Source organism: Lissotriton vulgaris, chromosome 5 (assembly GCF_964263255.1).
Source record: "Lissotriton vulgaris chromosome 5, aLisVul1.2, whole genome shotgun sequence".
NCBI lineage: Eukaryota > Metazoa > Chordata > Amphibia > Caudata > Salamandridae > Lissotriton > Lissotriton vulgaris.
Genome location: NC_141693.1, coordinates 1,297,341,963 through 1,297,363,973, shown reverse-complemented (window position 1 = coordinate 1,297,363,973; position 22,011 = coordinate 1,297,341,963). Strand labels below are relative to the sequence as shown.

General features: G+C 43.9%; 1 protein-coding gene across 1 annotated transcript; it reads left to right on the top strand.

Annotated features, from left to right (window-relative positions):
- The first annotated feature begins 1,162 nt into the window (after window positions 1–1,162).
- MLN (motilin) lies at window positions 1,163–20,789 on the top strand. Its single transcript, XM_086920349.1, has 4 exons — window positions 1,163–1,412; window positions 4,529–4,633; window positions 15,725–15,833; window positions 20,624–20,789. Exons 1-4 carry the CDS (start codon window positions 1,296–1,298, stop codon window positions 20,629–20,631), a joined length of 339 nt encoding a protein of 112 aa, XP_086776475.1. The 5' UTR covers window positions 1,163–1,295; the 3' UTR covers window positions 20,632–20,789.
- Window positions 20,790–22,011: the final 1,222 nt, after the last annotated feature.

Below are 22,011 nucleotides of genomic sequence, written 5' to 3'. Positions count from 1 at the left end.
TTCAAAAGATCTCTGCCAAAGAGCCCATTCACGGGAAACCGTCGGGCATTGCAGGGCCGGCCCGACGAGGAGCATGGCCCAATGATCAAGCATGACATCACGCGGGGTGTGTGAGGGCATCACGAAGAAAGACCTCCCCTCCCCCTGTACTCCCTGTTAGGAATTGCACACCCTTTCGTTACACAGTGTGAGCAGCGCACATGAATGTGCCTGCTGTCACTGCAGTCTGGAAAAAAACGGACCACCTGTGCCAGGGTACAAAACAGAGCCCGATAGAGACCCGTTTCGAGAACCCCTTTAAAAAACTGCCGGAGCTCCGACCCGGTGAAACACGGCTCATTTAAAGCCCTGGCTAGAACTCAATTATTGAGTAATTCTGAATTGTTTACTCTGCTAAATGATGTTTTGGAGTTGTCTTGATGTGCAAGATTAACTATGGAAGAATGGCAGAAGGTAAAGACATTGTGGGATACTTAAAATTTGGGGTAAGTTTGTGCTCCCACATAGCCAGCACTGGCAGATTGCATGTGTACATACATTTTTTAACATGGGTTATTTGTACAGGTATTGCACATGTACAAAAGTTGTAATACTGCGCCTCTCTCTTACACCTTTTCATCCACCACACTGCTAAGTGCTGTGTCCCATGACACGATATGTACCTTGGTGATCCTGACGCAGGACATGGAAACACTTTCCAAATTAGGTCCAAACAAAGACAACAGACTTCCGATCAAACATGTATGTAGCATTGCTGCCCGTGCAGGCAAGCACTTTAGCGCACTACATAGTGGTAGTAAGCGCTATATAAATGTTATATACAGTACATGTGAGTTCGCGTTGCACATAAATAGCCATACTTCTGACGTACGTGTCTGCATACAGCAGGCACATACAGCAAGAACAGCGCGTGCACGTGCACAGCCGCTGAATTGCTGCGGGATCACTATTTCCATTTTGTAACAATCCAATAACCCTTAACATTCCGTGGTGATGGAGGTTTCGATGCAATAAAGCGAGGGCGGCTGCTCCAGTTACCCCGAGCCCCAGGTATCCAAGACACCTGCTGGGGGGTAGCGGAAGACTGCAGTTTCAGCAAAGGTCGGGGCAATAAATCACCCACAGAACCTCGGGTATAAAAGGGCTTGAGAGAGAAGCCTCAGGAGACCCACACAGGTAGAGATCGGGCAGAGAGAAAGAGAGTGAAAAAAACCACTGTGTGCTAGAGAGGCCAGAAGAAGGGAAGAAAGAGACCGAAAACTCAGCGCCCTACTGCCCGGCACTCCAGACTCGACATGGTCTCGCAGAAGGTGGTGGCTGCCCTGCTAGCCGCCTACGTGGTCGCCATGCTGGCCGAGCAGGCCCAGGGCTTCCTCCCAATCTTCAGCCCCAGCGACGCCAGGAGGATGCAGGTGAGCACGGCGCCTCCAGGCGGCGCAGTTTGCAAGAAGATGCGGGGAGCCCGTCGGTTTCCCGCCTCGTGCAGGTCTGTCAGCGTAGGTTGGCGGCCTGTGCACAGGGATTGTGTTAAGCGTGGGTTTGGTTGCAGGGATGACGGTACACCCAGCAGGTATGGCGTTGCCAGTCACCTTGGTTATTGCACACCAGATGTTGACGAGTTACACTCCTATGGGCGGCATTGAAAAGAGAGATAAAGGCAAAGAGTGGTTAGGAGAGGTATATCGACGAGAAAAGGTGAGTTAATCCTGTAGTGGTACCCGGGGAGGCCTCTGCTAGAGTACCGTAATAATGGGCTTTTATTTGATTATAAAAACATTTATTTGGGCCTATAAGCGCCATATGATAACAGGTGTGTTATGATTATCCAGTTTCATGGCACTCAGTTTACTGACTTCGGGAAGGATGGAAGGCGGATCAGCCTTATCTAGATTCCTACTCGTGACCTGCAGATCACAGTGTGTCAGCAGCGAGCGTTCACTTTAGTGAGCCGTCCTGCCTCCTAACTGCACGAGGCCCATTAGAAACGGCTGGCAATGCTCACGAGGAAGGTAATGGAGAGGGTGTCCCGGTGAACCCGGCATCTTATGACCAGGATCCAGGAGTGTCCACATTTCCCTCTGCGTGATCCGGACGAGATGTGAAGGTGCATTAAACAATCCCCAGAATATAAATACAGTGGAAGTGCACAGCATGCTTCAGTGGAGGTGCGAACCACGCATCAAAGACGAGGCGCCATGTGGGCAATGAGGAATAACCTGAGTAGCTCGCTTCACACACAGGATGGTAAATATGTGGCACCCACTCTTCATTAGGACTGGTGGTAGGGCGGCGTCAATGGCAGAACTGAACAAGGCCTGGAGCAGGATAAGAGGAGTAACCCCTGGGGCTAACATCTTCTTGTATCCCATGTTTATGATTAGCAGGGAGTGCTCTGCCCCTCTGGATAGGATGCTCTCAGCTCTGGCGCTCAGTACAAAAGCCATCAAATGGCTGTGAAGATCTTGGTTTCTGTATCTAGCAAGTGACGCAGTCTTCCCGTGGTAGGGTGACCAGACGTCCCCGTTTTCCCAGGACGGTCCCCATTTTTGGAGAAGTGTCCCCGTGTCCCGACACTATTCTCCAAGTGACTCAAATGTCCCCGTTTTCAACCCATGTCCCAGGTAAACACAGAAATGTCCCTGTTTTTCATTGTTCCAGTTGAGAATGCACGCACATGCTCTCTTTGCACTGGCATTTGCTAGCCTGTGATGTTTTATTGATTTTTGGCAAATATATGCTGTAGTCCTTAAAAGTGTAAATGTAATAAGAAGTACTAATGCTGCTGTGTGAAGGAGAGGGGTGCCAATGAAAGACCTCAGATTTGTTGTCTGTAATGCTTCATCTCGGTCTGTGGAGGGAGCTGTCGTTGTTTTCCCTTTTCTATGTCTATGACAGCTGTCAAATAATCCACTTTTATGTTGATGGTTACTGCAACCCGTAGTCCTACTTCTATGTCTATGCCCTGTCCCCGTTTTTTTGTTTTGAGAATCTGGTCACCCTATCCCGTGGGCATGGTCCCTTCAGGAATTCACAAGGAGCGCAGAAATATGCCAGTGACGGCGAATTCCAAGTACAATCACGCAGAAGCATTTTTGCACGCAAAAATATTTTTGGGGTACATTTAGTGGACCTAAAGGCAGAGCAGCAGTGCCATTACACTTAATTTTATTTCTGATTCCTCAACAGAAAAAACTTTTTTCCTTGGAGAAATACTTTACTTGCTTTCTCAACAATTCCAAGGGGTGTTCTTGTCCCATTTTCAACCATTAATTACTCCTGCCCTCGATATGGAGTAATTATCAGACCATATGCAAGGTGAGATTGGGCTATGGAAAAGTATGCAAATAACCAACTTCTTTATTTATGCACTCACTTTCCAAGGCTTTCCGACCTTGGAACGCCCTCTCCACACCTCTTGAGAAGATGTACTCACATAAGAGTTATCTGATTGTATATCTCTTTTTCAGCGTTAACACACATTTTCAGAAAATTAAAAGTGCATTTAATCAGGTAAATCAAGCTATTTGCAAACCAAAACTGAATTTAGGCACGCAAATAGCGTTGTGAACGAGCCCTAAGTGCCTAGCAAGCAAGGGTCTTTTCTTCAGGTGTGTTGCTCGATTGCACTTCTCAAGCAGAACAAGGAATGCCGTCTTCGCCTGACTGTGATGTTCATCCAGCTTCTTCCCAGTATAGAGCGCTATGTGCCCAACAAATAAATCTATCCCTCTGCTGTGGGATGGTCCTAGCTCATGCTTATTTATTATGATTTATTTATTTGCCGTTTTATAAAGAGTGAATCAGACCCAGAAGGGTATCATTGCAAGTTACAATAGGAATTTGTTGCATGCAAGGGAATGTTATTGAGGCATTGGTTGGTTGACGGTGGGCGCTAGGCAAAGTTTGGGCTTCAGAGAGTTCCTGATGATTTTTTCGGAGTTTGGTTATAGTCTTGAGGAGTGGTCAGATTTAATGAAATACGGTTGTAGAAACTACTTGGCGGGGTGAATTCTGAGCTCTTTCTTGAAAATTGTTTGCGGGGAAGGGGTTAGTTCTTATGGCTGGTGTGATGAAGTTCCAGATCTGGGGGGGCCTGCCTGAGAAGGATTGGCTTCTTGTGCGGGATTTTCTGAACAGAAGCGTTTCCAGTCGTAAAGATTCAGTGCTTTTGAGTAGACGTGATCCGTCTGAGATGATTTCTCATTTGCAAGATGAGTAATGCATGGGTTCCATGGTCAATGGTTTTGTGGATGTTGTAGGGTAGCTTGAGGAAGTTTCTACCTTCGATTAGGAGCCAATTGAGGTTAGCCAGGATTGGAGTGGTATGGTCTCGTCTGTTGGCTTCTTATATCAGTCATATTAAGAGCCATGTGACTAGCAAAGGAAACTATTTTTATTCAAGTTCATGTCTGATGTTTATGTACTAGGCACTATATTCCTCTGGGTGTGATGATCATATTGAGGAATGTTGTCTTTGTTTACACACGATGATCCTGACAAAGCTGTGTCTGTTTTTGTCTCTTTATAGGAGAGGGAGAGGAACAAGGCAATGAAGAAATCACTGCGATCAGAAGATGGGGAATATGCAGATCTCAGCAGCTATGACAATTTGGAGGAAGATGAAATTATCAAGGTAAATGAGATATACCGGCCACCCTTCAAACTCACTGTGGCCTTTCCGAACACAGGTACATTTCTAATTCATTACATTCTTCAATATATATGAAAAAAATAATACATTGAAGAATGTAAATGAATTAGAAAAGTAATGTTGTGATATATATGCTAAAAAAAGAATAACAATATGAAATATATTTTGATCTAAATGTACCTGTGTTAATCAAAAGTAATATTCTCTTGAAAGTATTTGAGTAACACCAACTAAAGAAATTTTGGTAAGGCCACGTGGGAACGTCTTGGATTATCATCTCCTAGTAGAGCCCACTGGCATCAAGATAAAGCATTGAGGGCCTGGGTTTCTTCTAGTAAGAGCAAATGTTGACAACCTTCAGTGATGACAATAACATGTTGGAACTCTGGTTTCGATACCGCACACCAACATTATGGCAGTCCATGTCTCACTTGTTTCTCCCTCTTTTCAAAAGGTCACCAGATGCAATTGAACAGCCCCACGACAAATCAATATACATGTAATTTTGTAGCCATATGCACCTCTAGATGTGCAAGAGCTGCATCTCCGTTGGAGTGTGAACCGTCATGGTTGTTTGCCACATATTTTGCTATACTTTGAGATCCCACAGAGGGGGACTCACAGGCATTTAAATGGGGTTCTTACATATCAGGGCTCTGGTATATCATTCGATGTGGAATTGTACCCTAGCACACTCAGCAATGCACTCCATTCCAATGTGTATGACTGCAAAACAAATGTGATCCTATTAAACACACAAGCACTGGGTGCAGTATGAGCAGAGCTGGTGGAGCAAGACTGGTGCACACAAGATCCTGCTGATATCAAGTAGTGACTTGTCCTTCATCGGGTAAGAGGTAAGCTCCTTCTTAAAAACAAGTGACCAGTGACTAGCTGTGCACCTGGAGAAATCCCAAATCTGCAATGTCAATGCAGACTCCTCAAAACATGGCAGGGATAAAGTGTGTTGATAGCAAGCCACAGGACAGTCTGTGCTTCTGACCACTTTGCTAAACCAACAAGGCTTCTGCCTAGTAACTAAATATACAGTCACTCTTTATGGCGACTATACCTGTGATTAATTTGGTATCTAACTGTGGAAAGCAAGTTGTCCCTTGCGCACTAAATCTAAAGTGTAGCCGCATTCCGTGTGTTCAATATACTGACTGTCAATCAATCAATCAAATTATTTTATTCGGTTTCCAAGATTTCGTAGAAAACCATAAAAGTGCATATAAAAATACATGTAATCGATATATATAAATCATCACATTACAGTATTACAAAAATTGTAAAAAGAGGCGATATTAAAATACAATAAAAAATCTAAACAAATCAAGTCATAAGATAATACAAAGTTTTTAAAACAGTGTTAACCAAGCATAGCTTTAACCAAGATTTGATCTATGCTTAACGCAAAACTTGAGGAAGCAGGCAATGTTTTTTGCGTGAGGTTCCACTTCCAAGAATTTTAGGACAAGAAAGGCAGGGCGACATCTACGCAGGCACAGCATTTTTAAAATTGGTATTATCCAGTATTGCCTAGGCTCTTTGTTAAAATTTACAAAATAAAACTGTATGAATCAGAGATTGAGAAGATACATTGTCACAGGGGCAAACCGGAAGGTTCTTAAACCAATCATTTATTTGTGGAAAGGTCACCAGTCGATGGAAGATATTGAACCTAAAACGGGTAAGTAAAAATTTCTCGTAGGATCTCAGTTTATATGTTAAATAAGGCTTCAAGACAAAAGTAATATGGATGGTTAAAATGTGCTGCACTGAGCGTTTTCCGACCTCAGTAGTTAATCGTAACTGCTCCAAGTGTGACATACATAAAATTTTAATACCTTTCTTGGTAACTCTGTTATTGTTAACAGGAAATGATAGTATTTTTCCAGACCTAGGTCATAGAGAAATTTTTTAACGTAAGCAAGCCAACTGATCTTATGCTCGTTTTCAAGTGACAGGCAATCGCGCAAAAGGTTTTGGCATAAATCAGTCTTTGGGGACAACCAAACGCGATGCCATAGAAGAATTGGTTGGAGTTTAACAGTGTCAGATATATATACCATCCCCAACTCTAAATGACAACAATAAGTCGTGGAACTCTGTGGAACAGCAAGTAAGTATCTTAAAAAACTGTTCTCGACTTTCTAAAGGGCGTCCGCCTTACCATGCCGCCAAACCCTAGCTCCATAGCTTGCTACGCTGATACATTTTTTTTTATATATCTTGATCATATCAGTTGGTGGCCTTTTGCCTAGCCTTTGTGCAAAAGCTATTAGGGCAGTAGTTGCCCTGAGGAATAGTAGTTTTCTCGCCTCAATGGCCTGGTTCTATAAAGACTTGTCGTCTATTAAAATCCCTAAATAGGGATATGTGTTTGTTCTCTCCAACTTTGTATTATCAATAAAAATGTCCCTTATTTTCTTGGGTCTTATTCCTGAAAGCATTACAAACGTTTTTTTAATATTGATTCTAAGATCCAAGCTAGCCATAAAACTGTGGTATCTCTCTACAGCACGTTGGAGTTCCAAAGGAGTTCTGGCTAAAATCACGGCATCATCGGCGTACAGAAGGGCAGGTAATGGACGTGTTCCAATGAAGGGCAGGTCCTGGCTCCCCTCTAACATAGCTGATTTCAACCCATTGTTGTAAAGGGTGAAAAGGAAAGGAGCCAGGACACAGCCCTTCCTTACCCCCCTCTCCACTCCAAATGATGCAGTGAGTTCTCCCCTCAGACCCTACCTCACTCTTGCCGTAGCACCGGAATAAAGTTCACGGAGAAAATTGACCAAAGGTAAGTCTACACCCATTTCCAGAAGGATCAACCATAGTTTGGAATGGCTCACACAATCAAAAGCTGCTGTTAAATCAACGTAGGCCATGTGTAAATGCACGCCCTTTGCCCTAACATATTTCACCATTAATAGAGACAGATTAAGGGCTTGCTCCACTGTACCTAATCCCTCTCTAAACCCGTACTGGAGGTCAGAGACTATGCTGTAATCATCTGCCCAATTCTGGAGGCATTCCAAAAGAATACGACAAGCCACCTTTCCAAGGGAGTCTAGGAGGGAGATGGGACGAAAGCTCGATGGACTATGGCGATCACCCTTTTTAAAAATGGGAACAAGAATTGAGGCTGACCATGATTCAACTAGCTCTACAGCGCATGAGGCTTCAAGGACTTTGGTCAAAATGGGGAACCATAGTTCCAGATTATATTTAAAAAGGTCAACCAGGACCCCGTTGGGACCTGGTGCTTTCCCTCCCTTGCTGGCTAGTAAGGCATTTTACACTTCCGAATGCGTAAATATAAGTGGAATAGGATAGACTGTTTGTGTTGAACAAGGGGCCAACCCATCTTTTTCAATTTGCTCGGAATGTTCCTGTAGATCCAAGCTAAATTTCTGGGAATAGTGCTTAACCCATGTAGTGTCGTCAACAGCTACATCTATTTTGGGATGCTCCTTCTCAGCTAAGAGGAAAGGAGATTTAACAACTCTCCAAAACCTGGCACTATCTTTCATAGTGGAGCTTTTGTGGAGTTGTTCCCATAAATCATTTTTTAATTCTACTTTACGGGATTTTAAGGCCTTGTTATAGGCCTTTCTAAGTTGGACAATTTCCTCTTTGTCCCTTTGTGATTTGTGAAGGGCTGCTTTCAGACTAGAATAGGCACATTTGTGCACGCTTTGTTGAACCCCCCTTTAATGGTGTTCCCTTTGAATTTCAATTTTTGATTGAGGGTATCTTGTACTATTCTAGTAGTGCTTGTATAGCTAGCCAGTATCTCTTCGTGCGAGGTATCAGGTTTTAAACATTTTTCAGTTAAAGGCAACGCATTCTTCACTACTTTAGATGTAATTTCTAACTATGTGCATTACCCATCGCATAGCTCACAAAAAGGCACCTTCATATCTCCAGGATTTGCTTCCAATCTATCGTCCTTCGCGCCTTCTCAGGTCGATGGGCAGCATGCTATTAGTGGTTCCCCGGATCCACAGAGCAAGGATGGGAGGACGGTCCTTTAGACTCCTGGCCAGTAAAGATTGGAATGACCTGCCTATCGAATGGAGTATGGAACCGTCTGAAGCAAGGTTCAGACAGAGGTTAAAAACCCATCTCTTCCCCAAGGCATAATTAGTTTAGTTTCCCTCCCGGCCCTAGTGCTCCTCCTCCCTGAGCTAAGCTGATACGATGATTAGTGGGATTTTCAGTGCGGGGACGCACTGTTCCTTGTACAACCATGCGCTTAACAAATGTCATTAATAATAATAATAATAATAATTTCGGCTGGGTCAATTTTCGTCCATTCTATGGAGAAGCCATTTAGTCTATCCAAGTTTAAAGTTTGTAACCCCAAAATGCTCATTGAATTAGGCTTTGCTAAGCTGATCGGTAAAGATAGTGAGAGACTGTTAGGAAAATGATCACTTACAGTGTTCAGGGTTGAAAAATCCCGGATGGTGGACTCCATGTAACGAGAGACGAAAATATAATCAATAATGCTAGAAAGCTCCCTACCATTAAATGTAGTGGTAAATGGGACTGGGGGAGCCGCCAACTCATTTGCAAAACCCAATTTCATGACGAGCAAAATTTAGTTCAAACGATTACCAATACTTGTGAGGGAAAAATGAGTTTGATTATTTTTGTTCTCATCCTGAATACACAGTTTTTATTGTTTATTTTCTTGCAAAGTGATAAATTAAAATCGCCGCCCCAAATTAACGTAAAAACTTTATAAATATAATTATTTCTCAGTTCCTGTAGGGAGTGGAGAATATAATTTAGGACTATAATAAGGTCTGCCTGCTGAAGATTATTATAGAAATTAACCAGGAAATAGATAGCCGATTTGTTTATTTTTAAGCATAAAAATCTGGAAATTAGCTTCCAGTCTTAACAGGACTATATCCTTAATTTCTAAAATATTTGAAATAAACGTTGTTAAACCCCCTTTTGATCTCCCCGAGGTTGAAGGTAGAGCATACAAGGTGTAGGTTTTATAACCCTCAAGATGGATATATGTACTTCACAATGTTTCTTGAAAGCACAGGATATTGTGTTTTCCCACCAGATCTAACCAAATTTCATTGGACGTTTTAGAGCGAAGACCTGCCACATTCCAAAAAATTATATTGAGTTTGGAATCTCCAGGTATACAAGAACCTATAGGTGCTTGAATAATTGGCTCCTCGTTTGATTTAGGAACCATTAATGAAACTTTATTCTCCTGAGTTGGCAGCGAACACCCTAATCGAGCTGGATCTAGTGTCTCTACTGGAGAGTAGTATTTTAAAGTTTGCAGATTGGTTGCACCTGTAAAACTAGGGGAGTTAGATGTCGTTGAAGGTTCCACTTGAGATTGGCCCAGTCTAAAAAGAACGGGCCTTTGCCCTAAGGAAGATAAATCACGATCAACCAGACAATCATTATCTTCCAAACTTGAAAGCAGGTTAAATCTATTATAGGTAGGAGCAATATACGTCTGGCTATAATCAGGGGCAATGAATCTAGCCTTAGCAATACTTTGGTAGCTTTTTCAGGGAGGGTAAAAGAACCCTAATGGTAGTATGTTAATCCCAGCCACGTCTATAAAATGATTTTCACCCCCCCCCCCCAAGTATTTCTTTGACCAGTAGCAGGGAGCCAAATGTCAAAACAATGCAATCACCTGTTACCATTTTTTCTCGATAGCCCACCCACTGTACCCTTCTTGCCATCTTAAACTCACAAAATAATTGCTTAGTCAAACCTACCCTTCTGCCTAACCAATGAAATGATTTATTTCTGAAGGATTCACATGATTCATCTTCAGCGGCCTCCTTTGGGACGTTTACCAAAACAACAATGTATGGTGTCGCGTCCGGGGGAAGATCTAGATAACAATCAGGCGCAGAGGGATCCCTGAGGTGGCGTTGTAAGTTTGGAGCTGCGTGTCGATGAATTTGGGAGGGGTGTGTTGGTTGAATAGGGCCAGTCATTCCCAATGGCCTTTTAAGAGTGCTATCGCCTTCATTGACCAACATGCTAGCCAGCGGACGAGTTTTCTCATGTTGATCTCGGTTACTCTCATGAACAATAGATCTATTTTTCGTGAGGGTAGATCCATTTTGGTAGCTCTCCCAGTACAGGTACTAGAAGGTCCTATTGGCACGTGGTTTACTTTGCCAATAGATGTTTTCCCACTCTTGTTTATGGTGCCTTGGACTCCCCGACCATGACTTAGAGCCGTCCCTTGGTTACAATTACTAGAGATAAGATCCTCAATGATAGTCAGTCTGGAAGATAATTGGTCCAGCCTGACTCTCAAATAATGGTCTAATCTTTTGACCAGGGTGGATAGGTTCTTGATGTCATTATGTATTAAAAGGTTGCAATTTGATTCAACCTTACCCTTGCTGGGACCTTTACTACACCCTTCCCGTTTTTTCCCTTGTGGGTTCTGTTTCGCTGTTTTTGTCACATTGGACTGTGGTTGAACATTAGTAGCATGGGCTATGCTTTTGTCAATGGTGTGGATATCAACAGGGCATGGGTTCTTAAGAATTTTTTTGGGTAGTTGCGTAGGGGAATCGCTATCAGTGAGTAAAATCTCCTCTGAGCTAAGCTGAATACAACCATTAGGAGCGCTTTTATTCGCATTACCTTGCTCTGGTAGGGGAATTTCATCTAGATGTATTGGGTCCGAGCTTAACCTAGAAGAACCTGCTTCTATTGATTCTTCAACAGAGGAAATCTGTTTATCCAAGACCCCCACTGCCCCAGTGAGATAATTCAACAAGGTTAGCTGAGAATCAGCCACGGTCCTAGCGCCTAAAGGGGGTTTGGGACTTGGTAACTTTCTTTTGCCCATTCTAGTACCAACAATCTAACTTGGATGCAAGTTGAGCAGAGAAGAAACTTAATTCACAGCCACTCCTAAGCTTTGCAGATCAAAACACTAGATACATAACACTGAATTATAAAAATTATGAAAAGCCAAGGGAATAAGCCCTGCCCGGCCTCAGACGTTCACAGACGGGCAAGAACGGGCCCGCCCTTGGCACGCCCGCGTCCCGCGCCGTGGGAGCCCGCGTTACTATTCATGGGCCCGGGATTGGAGGAAGATGCTCCTCGCCTCTTGCAAGACCGCGCTGCCCTCTGGGAGTTAGAGTCCGGGCAGCGCGCGGTCGAGGATCACAGCGAGAGCAGCACAGGCAGGCAATACATCCAGAACAGGAGAGGGCACCTAGACACCCTCGAAAACAGGTCTCCAGACAAGGGCAGCAACCGGGTGGCAAACAGGTAGACAGGCAAGTTCAGGCATTTTAAGTAGGCACTATGCTGTGTGTGGAGCTGAGTGACGGTGAAGTGGGAGGTTAACTATTCTGGATGGAGCTTTTGTACACATTTGCATTTTCAAACCGTCTCCTTTTCTGTGTTAACTGTTGATGTTGAACCTGAGGTGGACTTGTGCATGATGGCCAAGTTTTGGTCTTGTCTCGTTCCTGATGGGCACGTCTGAGCCCTTAATGACCGGAATATTGGGTTACTTGAGGAACTGCCACTGGAAGCTGATATGTGATCGTATAACTGTTCTTCAAAGCCATTCGTATGGCTGAGTGTGTAACTTGTACAGATGCTTAAAGTCTCATTAGAAGCTCAGAAGAAGAAGAGGAATCTTATTTGTAAAGTCATATCCCATGTCAGGAATTAAAAAAGTCTTTCTACTGTCAGATGGTATGCCTTCACACTCCTTTGCAGAGAGTGGCACCTCCAGCTTTTCACCACCAGTGCACATTCATCAAAATGCCATGGATAGGGGAAGTGACATCATACATCCTTTGAACTCAACGGCTCCACAGGAAGTTACATTAAAATAACATTTGAATGAGAATCTGTGCAGAAAGTTATGTCAATGAACTAAACCCTGATGGCATCGCAAAAACTAACAATGCTGAAGTACCACAATAACTGCGTGATTAACATAATAACACAATACAGATAAATAGGTGTTCTAGATATCATCTAGTTTTGGATTAATTGGAGTGTTAACGCAATATGCCAGAAGAGCAGTTTATATTTAGGTGATATAGTTCCACAAACTGCTGAACAGTACTGCAAAACTAAATTATTTATGCCAATACTCCCCTACTTTATACATCAACAATAAATGCTTTGATAAATACCAGGGGGAGGGGACAAAGAGAGAGGCAAATATAAATGGATTTAAAAACAAATGTAGTCAAGTCCACATGTATTAATTGTTATGAACTGTATATTGAATATGAAAAATTGTATTGAATTTAATTATTTCTTATTATTAGTCAATTTTAGCCCTGATTATAAGTGGATCAGCATTATTCTACCCCTGTGAAAGTACCTGTTTGCACAAGGGCCATCATTCTGAATTGTGGAGAGTTTACCACACCCAGTAAGTACCAGGTGCAATAAAGCCTGCATCCTAGGTTACATTTCTGCAGGTCAAACTTGCTGGATTTAGTTGGGGGGGAGGGAGTACAGTATTGACCATGAAGTGCACATGTTTGGCCAATAAACACTAAACTCCTCATGTTAGTTCCCAAAATCTTTACATAGGTGCAACATATTGCACCCAAAAATGTCCAAACCCAAGGAATGATTCAGAAAAGGGGGTGGTGATGAAACCCAAGGAAGTTACATTTTATCAGGTGCAATAAACATCACCTTTTCTCCCCAGAACTTGTAATCAGGGCTTTAGATTTATGTTAATTTAGAAGGCATAATCACTTCTGCGAAGCACAAAGGCAAAGGTTTCATTCAAAAATATCTTTTTCATGTATTTACAATAAGCAAGATTGGCAACAACTTGTTTGATTTTGATTTGAGTCGAATTTGTATTGTGTATAGCTGCCCCAGCGACGGGGCGTCCCAGCGCCACCAAAAACCATTGATGTGAGCCAAGGGAGGAAAATGAAAAGTTAGACAGGGAAAAGCCAGGTCTTTATGGCTTTAGGGAAAGCAAGGTGGTTCTAGATCACTCTGATAGAAGCAGGGAGCGAATTCCAGAGTTTTTTAGCAAGACTGCGAAAAGAACGGCCACCAGCATTAGCTTTCAGAACTCGAGGAATGCTGACCAATGCTTGGTCAGCAGATCTAAGGGAGCGCCGCGGCACGTAAAACTTTAACAAATTGGCCAGCCCTAAAGGTGCCTGTAGGTTTAGGATCCTATGTGACACACAAAGAGACTTGAACTGAATGCGCTTTTCAACAGGCAACCAATGAAGTTTAGGAAGCACATGGGAAACCGAGGAAGATTTCGGAAGTGCCACCAAAATGTGAGCGACTGCATTCTGTACTCTCTGCAGACACCTAATTATGGATTTATTGGCGCCCAGATAGAGGGAATTGCCATAGTCCAGTCTAGATAGAATTGTCGCCTGGACAATGGTTTGACGCACTTTGGGAGGAAAAAAACTAACAGCGGTTTCAAACCTCGCAAAAGCCCAAAACAGAGCCCTGCCACTACTTTTGGTTGGATGTCGAAGGTCAGACCGCTGTTGAACCACATGCCCAGGTTCTTCACAGCCTCCTTGGGCAAGGGGGCGGGTTTAAGACGATCCGGCCAGCACTGCTCAGACCACAACTCCCGGTCCTTGCCAAACAATAAAACCTCGGACTTACTGGCGTTCAACTGCTAGCAGTTTGCCGCCATCCAGTCCGCAACCAATAAAAGGTCCTCTTTAAACTTGTCCAGATTTGCGCTGCATCTCTTAGAGAAGATGATCATCAATTGGGTGTTGCCAGCATACGACACCAATGACAATCCTCTACCTTTGGCTACTGAAGCCAGGGGTCGGACATGGATGTTGAACAGTAGGGCGCTCAAAATTGAGCCCTGCGGCACCCCCTGTTGCAAAGCAAACTCCTGGGAATGAAAAGGTGGCACAGAGACCAGAAAAGACCTCCCCTCCAGAAAGGACCGAAACCATTCCAAAGCAACATCCCTGATACCGATTTCCTGTAGGCGCTTTAAAAATATCGCGTGAGAGACGGTATCAAACGCGGCACTTAAGTCCCAAAGGACTAAGGCCACTGAATCACCGACATCCAGACTCCCCCGGATTGCTGCCGTCACTGCCAGCAGGGCAGACTCGGTGCTATGACGTGCTCGGAAACCGTTCTGTGAAGTGTCCAGGATGGCATTCTGCTCAATGAACTCAGAGAGAGTAGAGTTCACATGAGATTCAATCAGCTTCACCAAGAAAAGCAGCTGGGAAATGGGGCGATAGTTGCCCAACTCAGCAGGATCCAGAGAAGGTTTCCTTAGCAGCGGAATAACTTTGGCGTGTTTCCAAGTCCCAGGTACGAATGCTGAAGACAGAGAAAGGTTAACCAGATCGATATTCACTGGAGAAATAAGAGCATGAAACTGGTAAAAATGAGCAGGTGTCAGAGGTTCGGCCAGCGAGCCCGATTTCATTTTCAAACAAAGGGACTCAAATTCCAAGGGGGACAGGAGGGGAATATGCTAAATATGCTTAATTTTTATTTCATTATTTTATTTCACCAGAACACTGCACTTTGCACTGCTGAATTAATTTCATTTACAGAGCTGGAGGCTTATGTCTTAGGCCCACTGGAAGCTGCAAAATAGTAAACAGTGCACATCAAGATGCTGTTTAACTTTTGCCACCTCTGATGGCTGGGGTCTCAAAGACAGTGCCAGGGATTGCAAGGAGCTTCACTTTCATTCATTTTCTTTAGTACAATTGTTGTATTTTTATTACCACCTTCATACAAAGCCAGAGAAAGGCCTTGGTTGAAACCTGTTCATGGAAAATGCTGAACAAAACACCAAATAACAAAAAAAGCAAAACAATTCGAACAGTGTAATAGTGATGGAATGTAACGATAAGTAGTACCCTTCATGCCACATATACTGTATATACGGAGGTAAAGGAGATTGCACCATTATGTGTGTATACTGTGAGACATTTTTTTCTGTGCTGCACACCGCCCCTTATCAATGCCCTTTATGCAGCCCCTTCCTGTTTGAAGGCTGACGCTTGAACACTGTCATTCCCGCCTCTCCCACAGGTGACGGCTCCAGTGGAATTTGGGGTGAGGCTGAGTGCCAGGCAGCTGGAGAAGTGCCGGGTGGCTCTGGAAAGCCTGCTGCAGGACATGCTGCCGGAACCCCGGAACGGTAAGGATGTGACATCATGACCTGAGGGTTCCAACAGTAGATTCACAGGAGTCTGAGGGGCTATTTTTGTTTATATTTATTAGTTCCAGGGGCGCAGCTTGGTCGTTAAGACTTGGAGAGGGCGGGGAAGGGGTTCTGATTTTCTCACAATCACTCGTACATATCATGTTTATTATTATATGGGAAGCAGCGCACGAGGGGTGTGAGATCCAGTGGAAAGAGAATGAAGTGCGGGTTGTAAGGGGTACTGAAAACAGTGTTTAGTAAAATAGCCACGGTTTAAGAGCTTCAAGGCAGAGACGAGTGTGTGTGTTTTTATCTGAGATAGAAGTTAAAAATCCCAAGGGGAAATCAACAGATATCTGAAAGCTCCTGTTCCCAACTATTTATTCAACGATACATTTACTGGGCGATTGTAATAGCCCACATCCTGCCCCTGAAGCTACACCCCGCCCCTGATTAATACATGTCATTTGCGACTTGATGGACAGTCAGGGCGTGTGTCCTTGGTGGGACAGTGTTGATGAAACGAAATTCTGATTTGTAAAGGGCACTAAACCCAAGGGTATCAAAGTGGTAATGACAAGAAGTTGAGTGGTGTGTTTTTGGCGGCAGTTTGTTGATAACAGGGAGTGAAAGATTGATCTTGCTGGCATAGTGATGAGGCACTGGAGAGAAAGGATATGTTTTTCGTGGCACACTGTTGATGTAGCTGTGTATAGTTAGTTCATTGGAGCACAGTGTTCAGTCAAGCCACAGACCTAATGTATTGGGGTGGGTCAGGGCTTTAAGTGGGATGAAAAAACTGTGGGGTCTCTCAAAGGGGCATGGTCAATGTAATTAAGGGTGTGGCTTAAAAACACATAAGCTATAAATCTGTGCTTAGCATAGTGTGCCGCTTGGCTTGTGTTTTTCTGTTTCTGTCACTGCATCCCGATATATGATACAAGCAACATCATTCCTACAAAAAGTCAGGACTATTGGTTTTGTCAGTGGTTTTTAGTTGCATAAGATAAATAAGCAGCAACTATGGCTTGTATCTAATATTGAAAAAGCTTCCACTTGCAGCTCTGGTGACACCACAACAATGTTGCTGCTCCTGAGTTTCAAAAAGAGAAGGGAAATCCTGAGAGAAAATGACTCTCTTTAAAGAATTTCGCTTCCCCTACATCGCTCACCTGTCATGACGTCATGGCCTAACTTCTCCACTAGTGAGAAGTGAGCATTGTGAGCTTGCGCACATCGATGTGCCGCTGTCACTGCAGTACAGAAAAAAAAAGGACCGCCTGTGCCAGGGCACAAAACAGAGCCTGATAGAGACCCGTTTTGAGGCCCCTTTTAAAAAACTGCTGGTGTTCAGCACTGGTGAGAACCGGCCCACTTAAAAACCTGAGTGGGTACTAACTGCCCTGGGAGCTCAGGGTGGCGCTTTCTTTCAGAAAGTTACTCCTGCAGATGCTGGACTGGGCTCACACTGGGATCCGTGCCTTAACCCTCCTATCCTACAGCATCCTGCTGCCCTAGCATCATTCTGACAACCCGTACAAAGGTCTAGATGGGCAGTGGAGCAAGGGAGAGAGGCCAGCTACTGGAGGTTCCCCATCTATCTGTTCACAAACAATGTATAATGTCATATGCACATCTATTGTCACCTAGGAGCTCTGTTTTTTTCTACTATAAGCAGTTTCGCTCTATTGTCACGTTTTACTTTTGTGACTCGATATTAAGGGTGAGCGCAAAATCCGTTCCGCTCGCGGATTTCGCGGATTTTCTGTAAATCCGCGAACTCCCGTGAATTTACTCAAAATCCGCGAAATCCGCGAGCGGCGGATTTGGGGGGGCAAAAGTTCAAGCCTGTTGAACTTGTAACTATTTTAGGATGGCGCCAGCAAGCTGCCAGCGCCATCCTAAAATAGTTACTAAGTTAGCTTCAACAGGAAGCACTAATAGATAAAATAAAGCAGGTGCTCGAGCACCTGCTTTATTTTATCTATTAGTGCTTCCTGATGAAGCTAATTTAGTAACTATTTTAGGATGGCGCTGGCAGCTTGCCGGCGCCATCCTAAAATAGTTACAGCCCAAAAATGTGAGTTTTGTCGAGGTTGGGCAGGTGTGCGTTCTCCCCATATCTATAGTCGAAAAATTAGCTATGATGCTTGATGGAGGCCTTTGCATTATTGACTTTCACGAGCTCAATCCCTGTGCAGTTCCTGTGACCACGAGCTTCTCTGATCCGTGCCTGTCCTTTTATGCACACAAGAGGCATGTGAACTCGCATATACGGCTCGCCCGTTTGGCCCGCCCCTCACACTAGCGATGTGCACCGTTTTCCATCCCTTTACCCACTATGAAGGACAGCTCACTCGAGGGACCCCGGTGCTCTTCGGTGTGATGGCAAAGTTAATCAGCCCCCCCAAAAATGTGAGTTTTGTCGAGGCTGGGCAGGTGTGCGTTCTCCCCATATCTATCGTCGATAAATAGCTATGATGCATGATGGAGGCCTTTGCATTATTGACTTTCACGAGCTCAATCCCTGTGCAGTTCCTGTGACCACGAGCTTCTTTGATCCGTGCCTGTCCTTTTATACACACAAGAGGCATATGTGAACTCGCATATAAGCCTCGCCCGTTTGGCCCTGCCCCTCACACTAGTGATGTGCACTGTTTTCCCGCCCGGCCTTTACCCACACAATCCGCAAAATCCACGAATCCGCAAATTGGTGGATTTTGCGGATCGCGAATTCCCAATTTCGCGAATTGCGAATTCGCAAAATTCGCCCATGCTTACTCGATATACCAATTTCCCTTTGCTAAATACAGTTTTGTCACCACCTATTTTCCATCAAGACTTCTCTGGTCAGTTTCGGAATTGCTCTTGATTCATTTCCACTCGTCTCTCATTCTGCTATTATACGTCTTTCACTATTTGTTTAATTCTATCACTGGTCATTTCTTTTACATTTTGTGTTATTTACTACACTGTAAATCAGGGTCCTGTAGTATTCACGATAACAACAGGAGCAATTCAAAGAATACTGAATAGTCATTGGTAGGTAGCTTCCAGTAAATTCTGCAATACAAGACAGTACAATATATTCATGTTCATATGGCGCCATGCACTTTAAGTTAGGGTTTGCCCAAGCACTTAAAATGAAATTAGAAAGAATGGAAGGCTAAAGGAATTGGTAGCGGTCAGGCAAGTGGTTGTAGGTGGAAGTGTTTTAGTGTTGTGGTGTTACAAAGCGGGTAGGTCCTGGGGGTTGATGAAGGGCTTTTGGCATGTGGCTTAGTGGCATAAGTGGAGGTGCAGAATGGTAGTGCTGCAGTCCCAATAAGGTTACAGTAGTACATGTAGTGTAGTGTAGTTTCAGATGATGTGCAAGGTGAGGAATTGGTAGGGATTTGACAATGGAATGGTGATAGGTGGAGGCATTTGTAGTTTAGGAGCACTGCAGGGTGCGGAAGTTGTAAGTTGAGAAGTAAATACAGGTTGGTGGAGGGTGTATAGTGTTGGAGACCTTGCAACACTGGGTGTGAGTGGTCTTCTGAGGGAACGTGACAAGTGGAAGAGTGTGTAGTGTTAGAGATTCTGCAAGGTGGGCGTGATAGGGGTAGTGTATGGGGCTGTGGTAGGTGGAGGCTGCATGCAGTGGAATCTCTTAGCAGTAGAGAAGGGTATATAGTGATAGAAGGATATGTGCCTAGTGCTATAGGTGGAGCAGGGTGGAATGTGGAAGCAATAAAACAAATAGTGATAGGCAGAGGGACGGTTAGCATTAGGAGCTGCAAGGGGGAGTGAAACAGCTGAAAAAATGTATGGTGGCTTATAAAGTAAAGGCTTCTTGCTAGCTGATCCTATAAATAATGTTATTGTGATGCCTGGTTGTGCTCTGTAAAACTCTCACGTTAATACGTTTAAATAAATTGCTGCTGAAAGCATTCTGAAGGGAAGCAGCAGACAGTCCGAAGAGTGAAACCGGCTGACAATAGGGACGCCCCTAAAGGCTTGTGGGAAAGCATTATAATATGAATAAAAATTGATAACAACATAAAAAATAATAACTGTGTCAATATAAAGTAATATTATTATTAATAATGAGAATTGTTACTTGTCATCTTTTAAAACACTATTTCACCTATGTTTCAAAGCATTGTGAACTTATAAAACAGAAATAACTTTTGTGAATGACTGAAATGACTGAAATCTTTTTGTGAATAGGTTAGCGTTCATGGGGGTAAATTGGCGTTGACTACTATGAATTTCAAGCATAATGTAGAATTCAGGATAAGACTTACTTAGCCATATCTGACAGAAAATCTATTTTCCTGACCTCAATAGGAGCTATACACGTGCCAGGGCAGACAGAGCTGCTAATCCAACCGGAAGTCACACATGAACGTGGGACGTGTAGCAGCCAGCATTGCATCTCATGGTGCAGTAGGAATCAGGAATCAGTAGAGGATACAAGGGATGGTATGTTAGGGCGTCGCTGCAGTCATGCACTATTACAGACACCTATTCTTACCTGTATGTATTGCACGAGAGGGAAAACATCAACAAGCAACAGTGCTGTAAGCAAACACTGCAGATTGAAGAATCGAGAGCAGTTTGGTGAATGAGGGTTCTCAATAGCCATAAAATGAACCTTTTGGGGAGCCAAGGTCACATCTGGTCTAAAGTTCCCAGTAAATGTTCCATGGTTCTCTTAAAAAACAACTATGGTCTCTGGTGACAGGGTTAATTGAGCAAGCGTTGATGTGCATCTGATTTCAGTTTCCTCTTTATTTCAGTGAATTGATGGTCGGAGACCAAGGAGAAGGCGTTCCCGGCTGCTTCCCCCTTTCTTTCCCAACCCTGATTCCTATCTAAACTTGAGGACACTGCGGAAAACCGGGACATCATTTTTATGATGCAACGTGTTGATATTGTGTGATCTAATAAAGTAATTCAGAAAGGTGTAGAGGTGCATCTTGATTTTATTCCACAGTTAAGAACAAGCACTGGTTTAAGAGGCGTAACATTCTGAATCTGACTAGTGCTTAAATGGGGAACACGCAGAAGGGTTTGTCAATGTTTTGTAATCGTGCTGTACAGCATCACTGAAGCTATGCAGCATGGCTAAATAAGAAAAAAAACGATGACACGGGCTGCTTTTTGGCACACAACTTTTTTGAAGCGCAGGCACGGACGTAAGGAAACGCAGGGCTGCGGAGACGCAACAGAGATGGAGTTGGCAGGAGGAGGCAACACGGAGGTTGGTGAGGATGGAAGCAACACAGAGGATGGGGTGGGGAGAAGAAGGAACGGTTGATAGGGAAAGAGGGAGCAGGCGGGGAAACTATATGGAGGGTGGGTGGATGGAAGCAACATTGAGGTCAGGATGGACAGAAGACTAATAGGGTGTGAGAGCAACACGGAGTGGACAGGGGAGAAGCAAACATTAGAGCAAGATACGGAGTGAAGGATACAAGAGCGAGTGAAAAATGGGGGGGGGGGGGAAGCCCACATGCTACAGAGTGCAATTAAAGGCATAGGGGGAAAGAAATACATACAACTGGAGAACACGTGCATTCTTGTGGAGTGCCTAACCAAAAAGAAAAAGTGGTGTTTGAAGAGCATGCTATGTAAGCATAGAAGCCAGCCAAACAAAAGAGATTGTAAAGTTCATGGGAGGGACAAACACAAGATTGACAAGCTCCAGCACAATTTGGAAGCAGGCAAATCAGTTTGACAGCAGAGCCAACCAATGGTAAGCAATGATGCAGAGATATGTGCTGCCTGGGTGATAGATGTTGCAAACAAAACACCAAGTAAAAACTATCTAGAATAAACATGTGTCATAAAGTCCCAGCTATACAGCCAGTGCATTACCAGAGTGGGTGAGTGTGGGGTGCCACAGATGTCCCAGGCAGAATTAACCGTTCCCCAGGAGCGAAGCTAAAATCTCTACCTTTTCCAAAGGTACCGCCCTCTCCGTGTCACCAAGGAACACACAAGAGAAGGGTTAGTAGCTTTAGAAAATGAAGAGACCAAGGAAGAACATCAGACCAAAATCGTCAAACAGCTAAAATCAGGTGGGTCCAAGTCAGGTAGAGGCGAAGACTCTGTATAAATAAAGGACAGAAATGAAACAGGCAAAAATACTTCTGGTTCTTAGTTCTACAAGATAAATCATAGT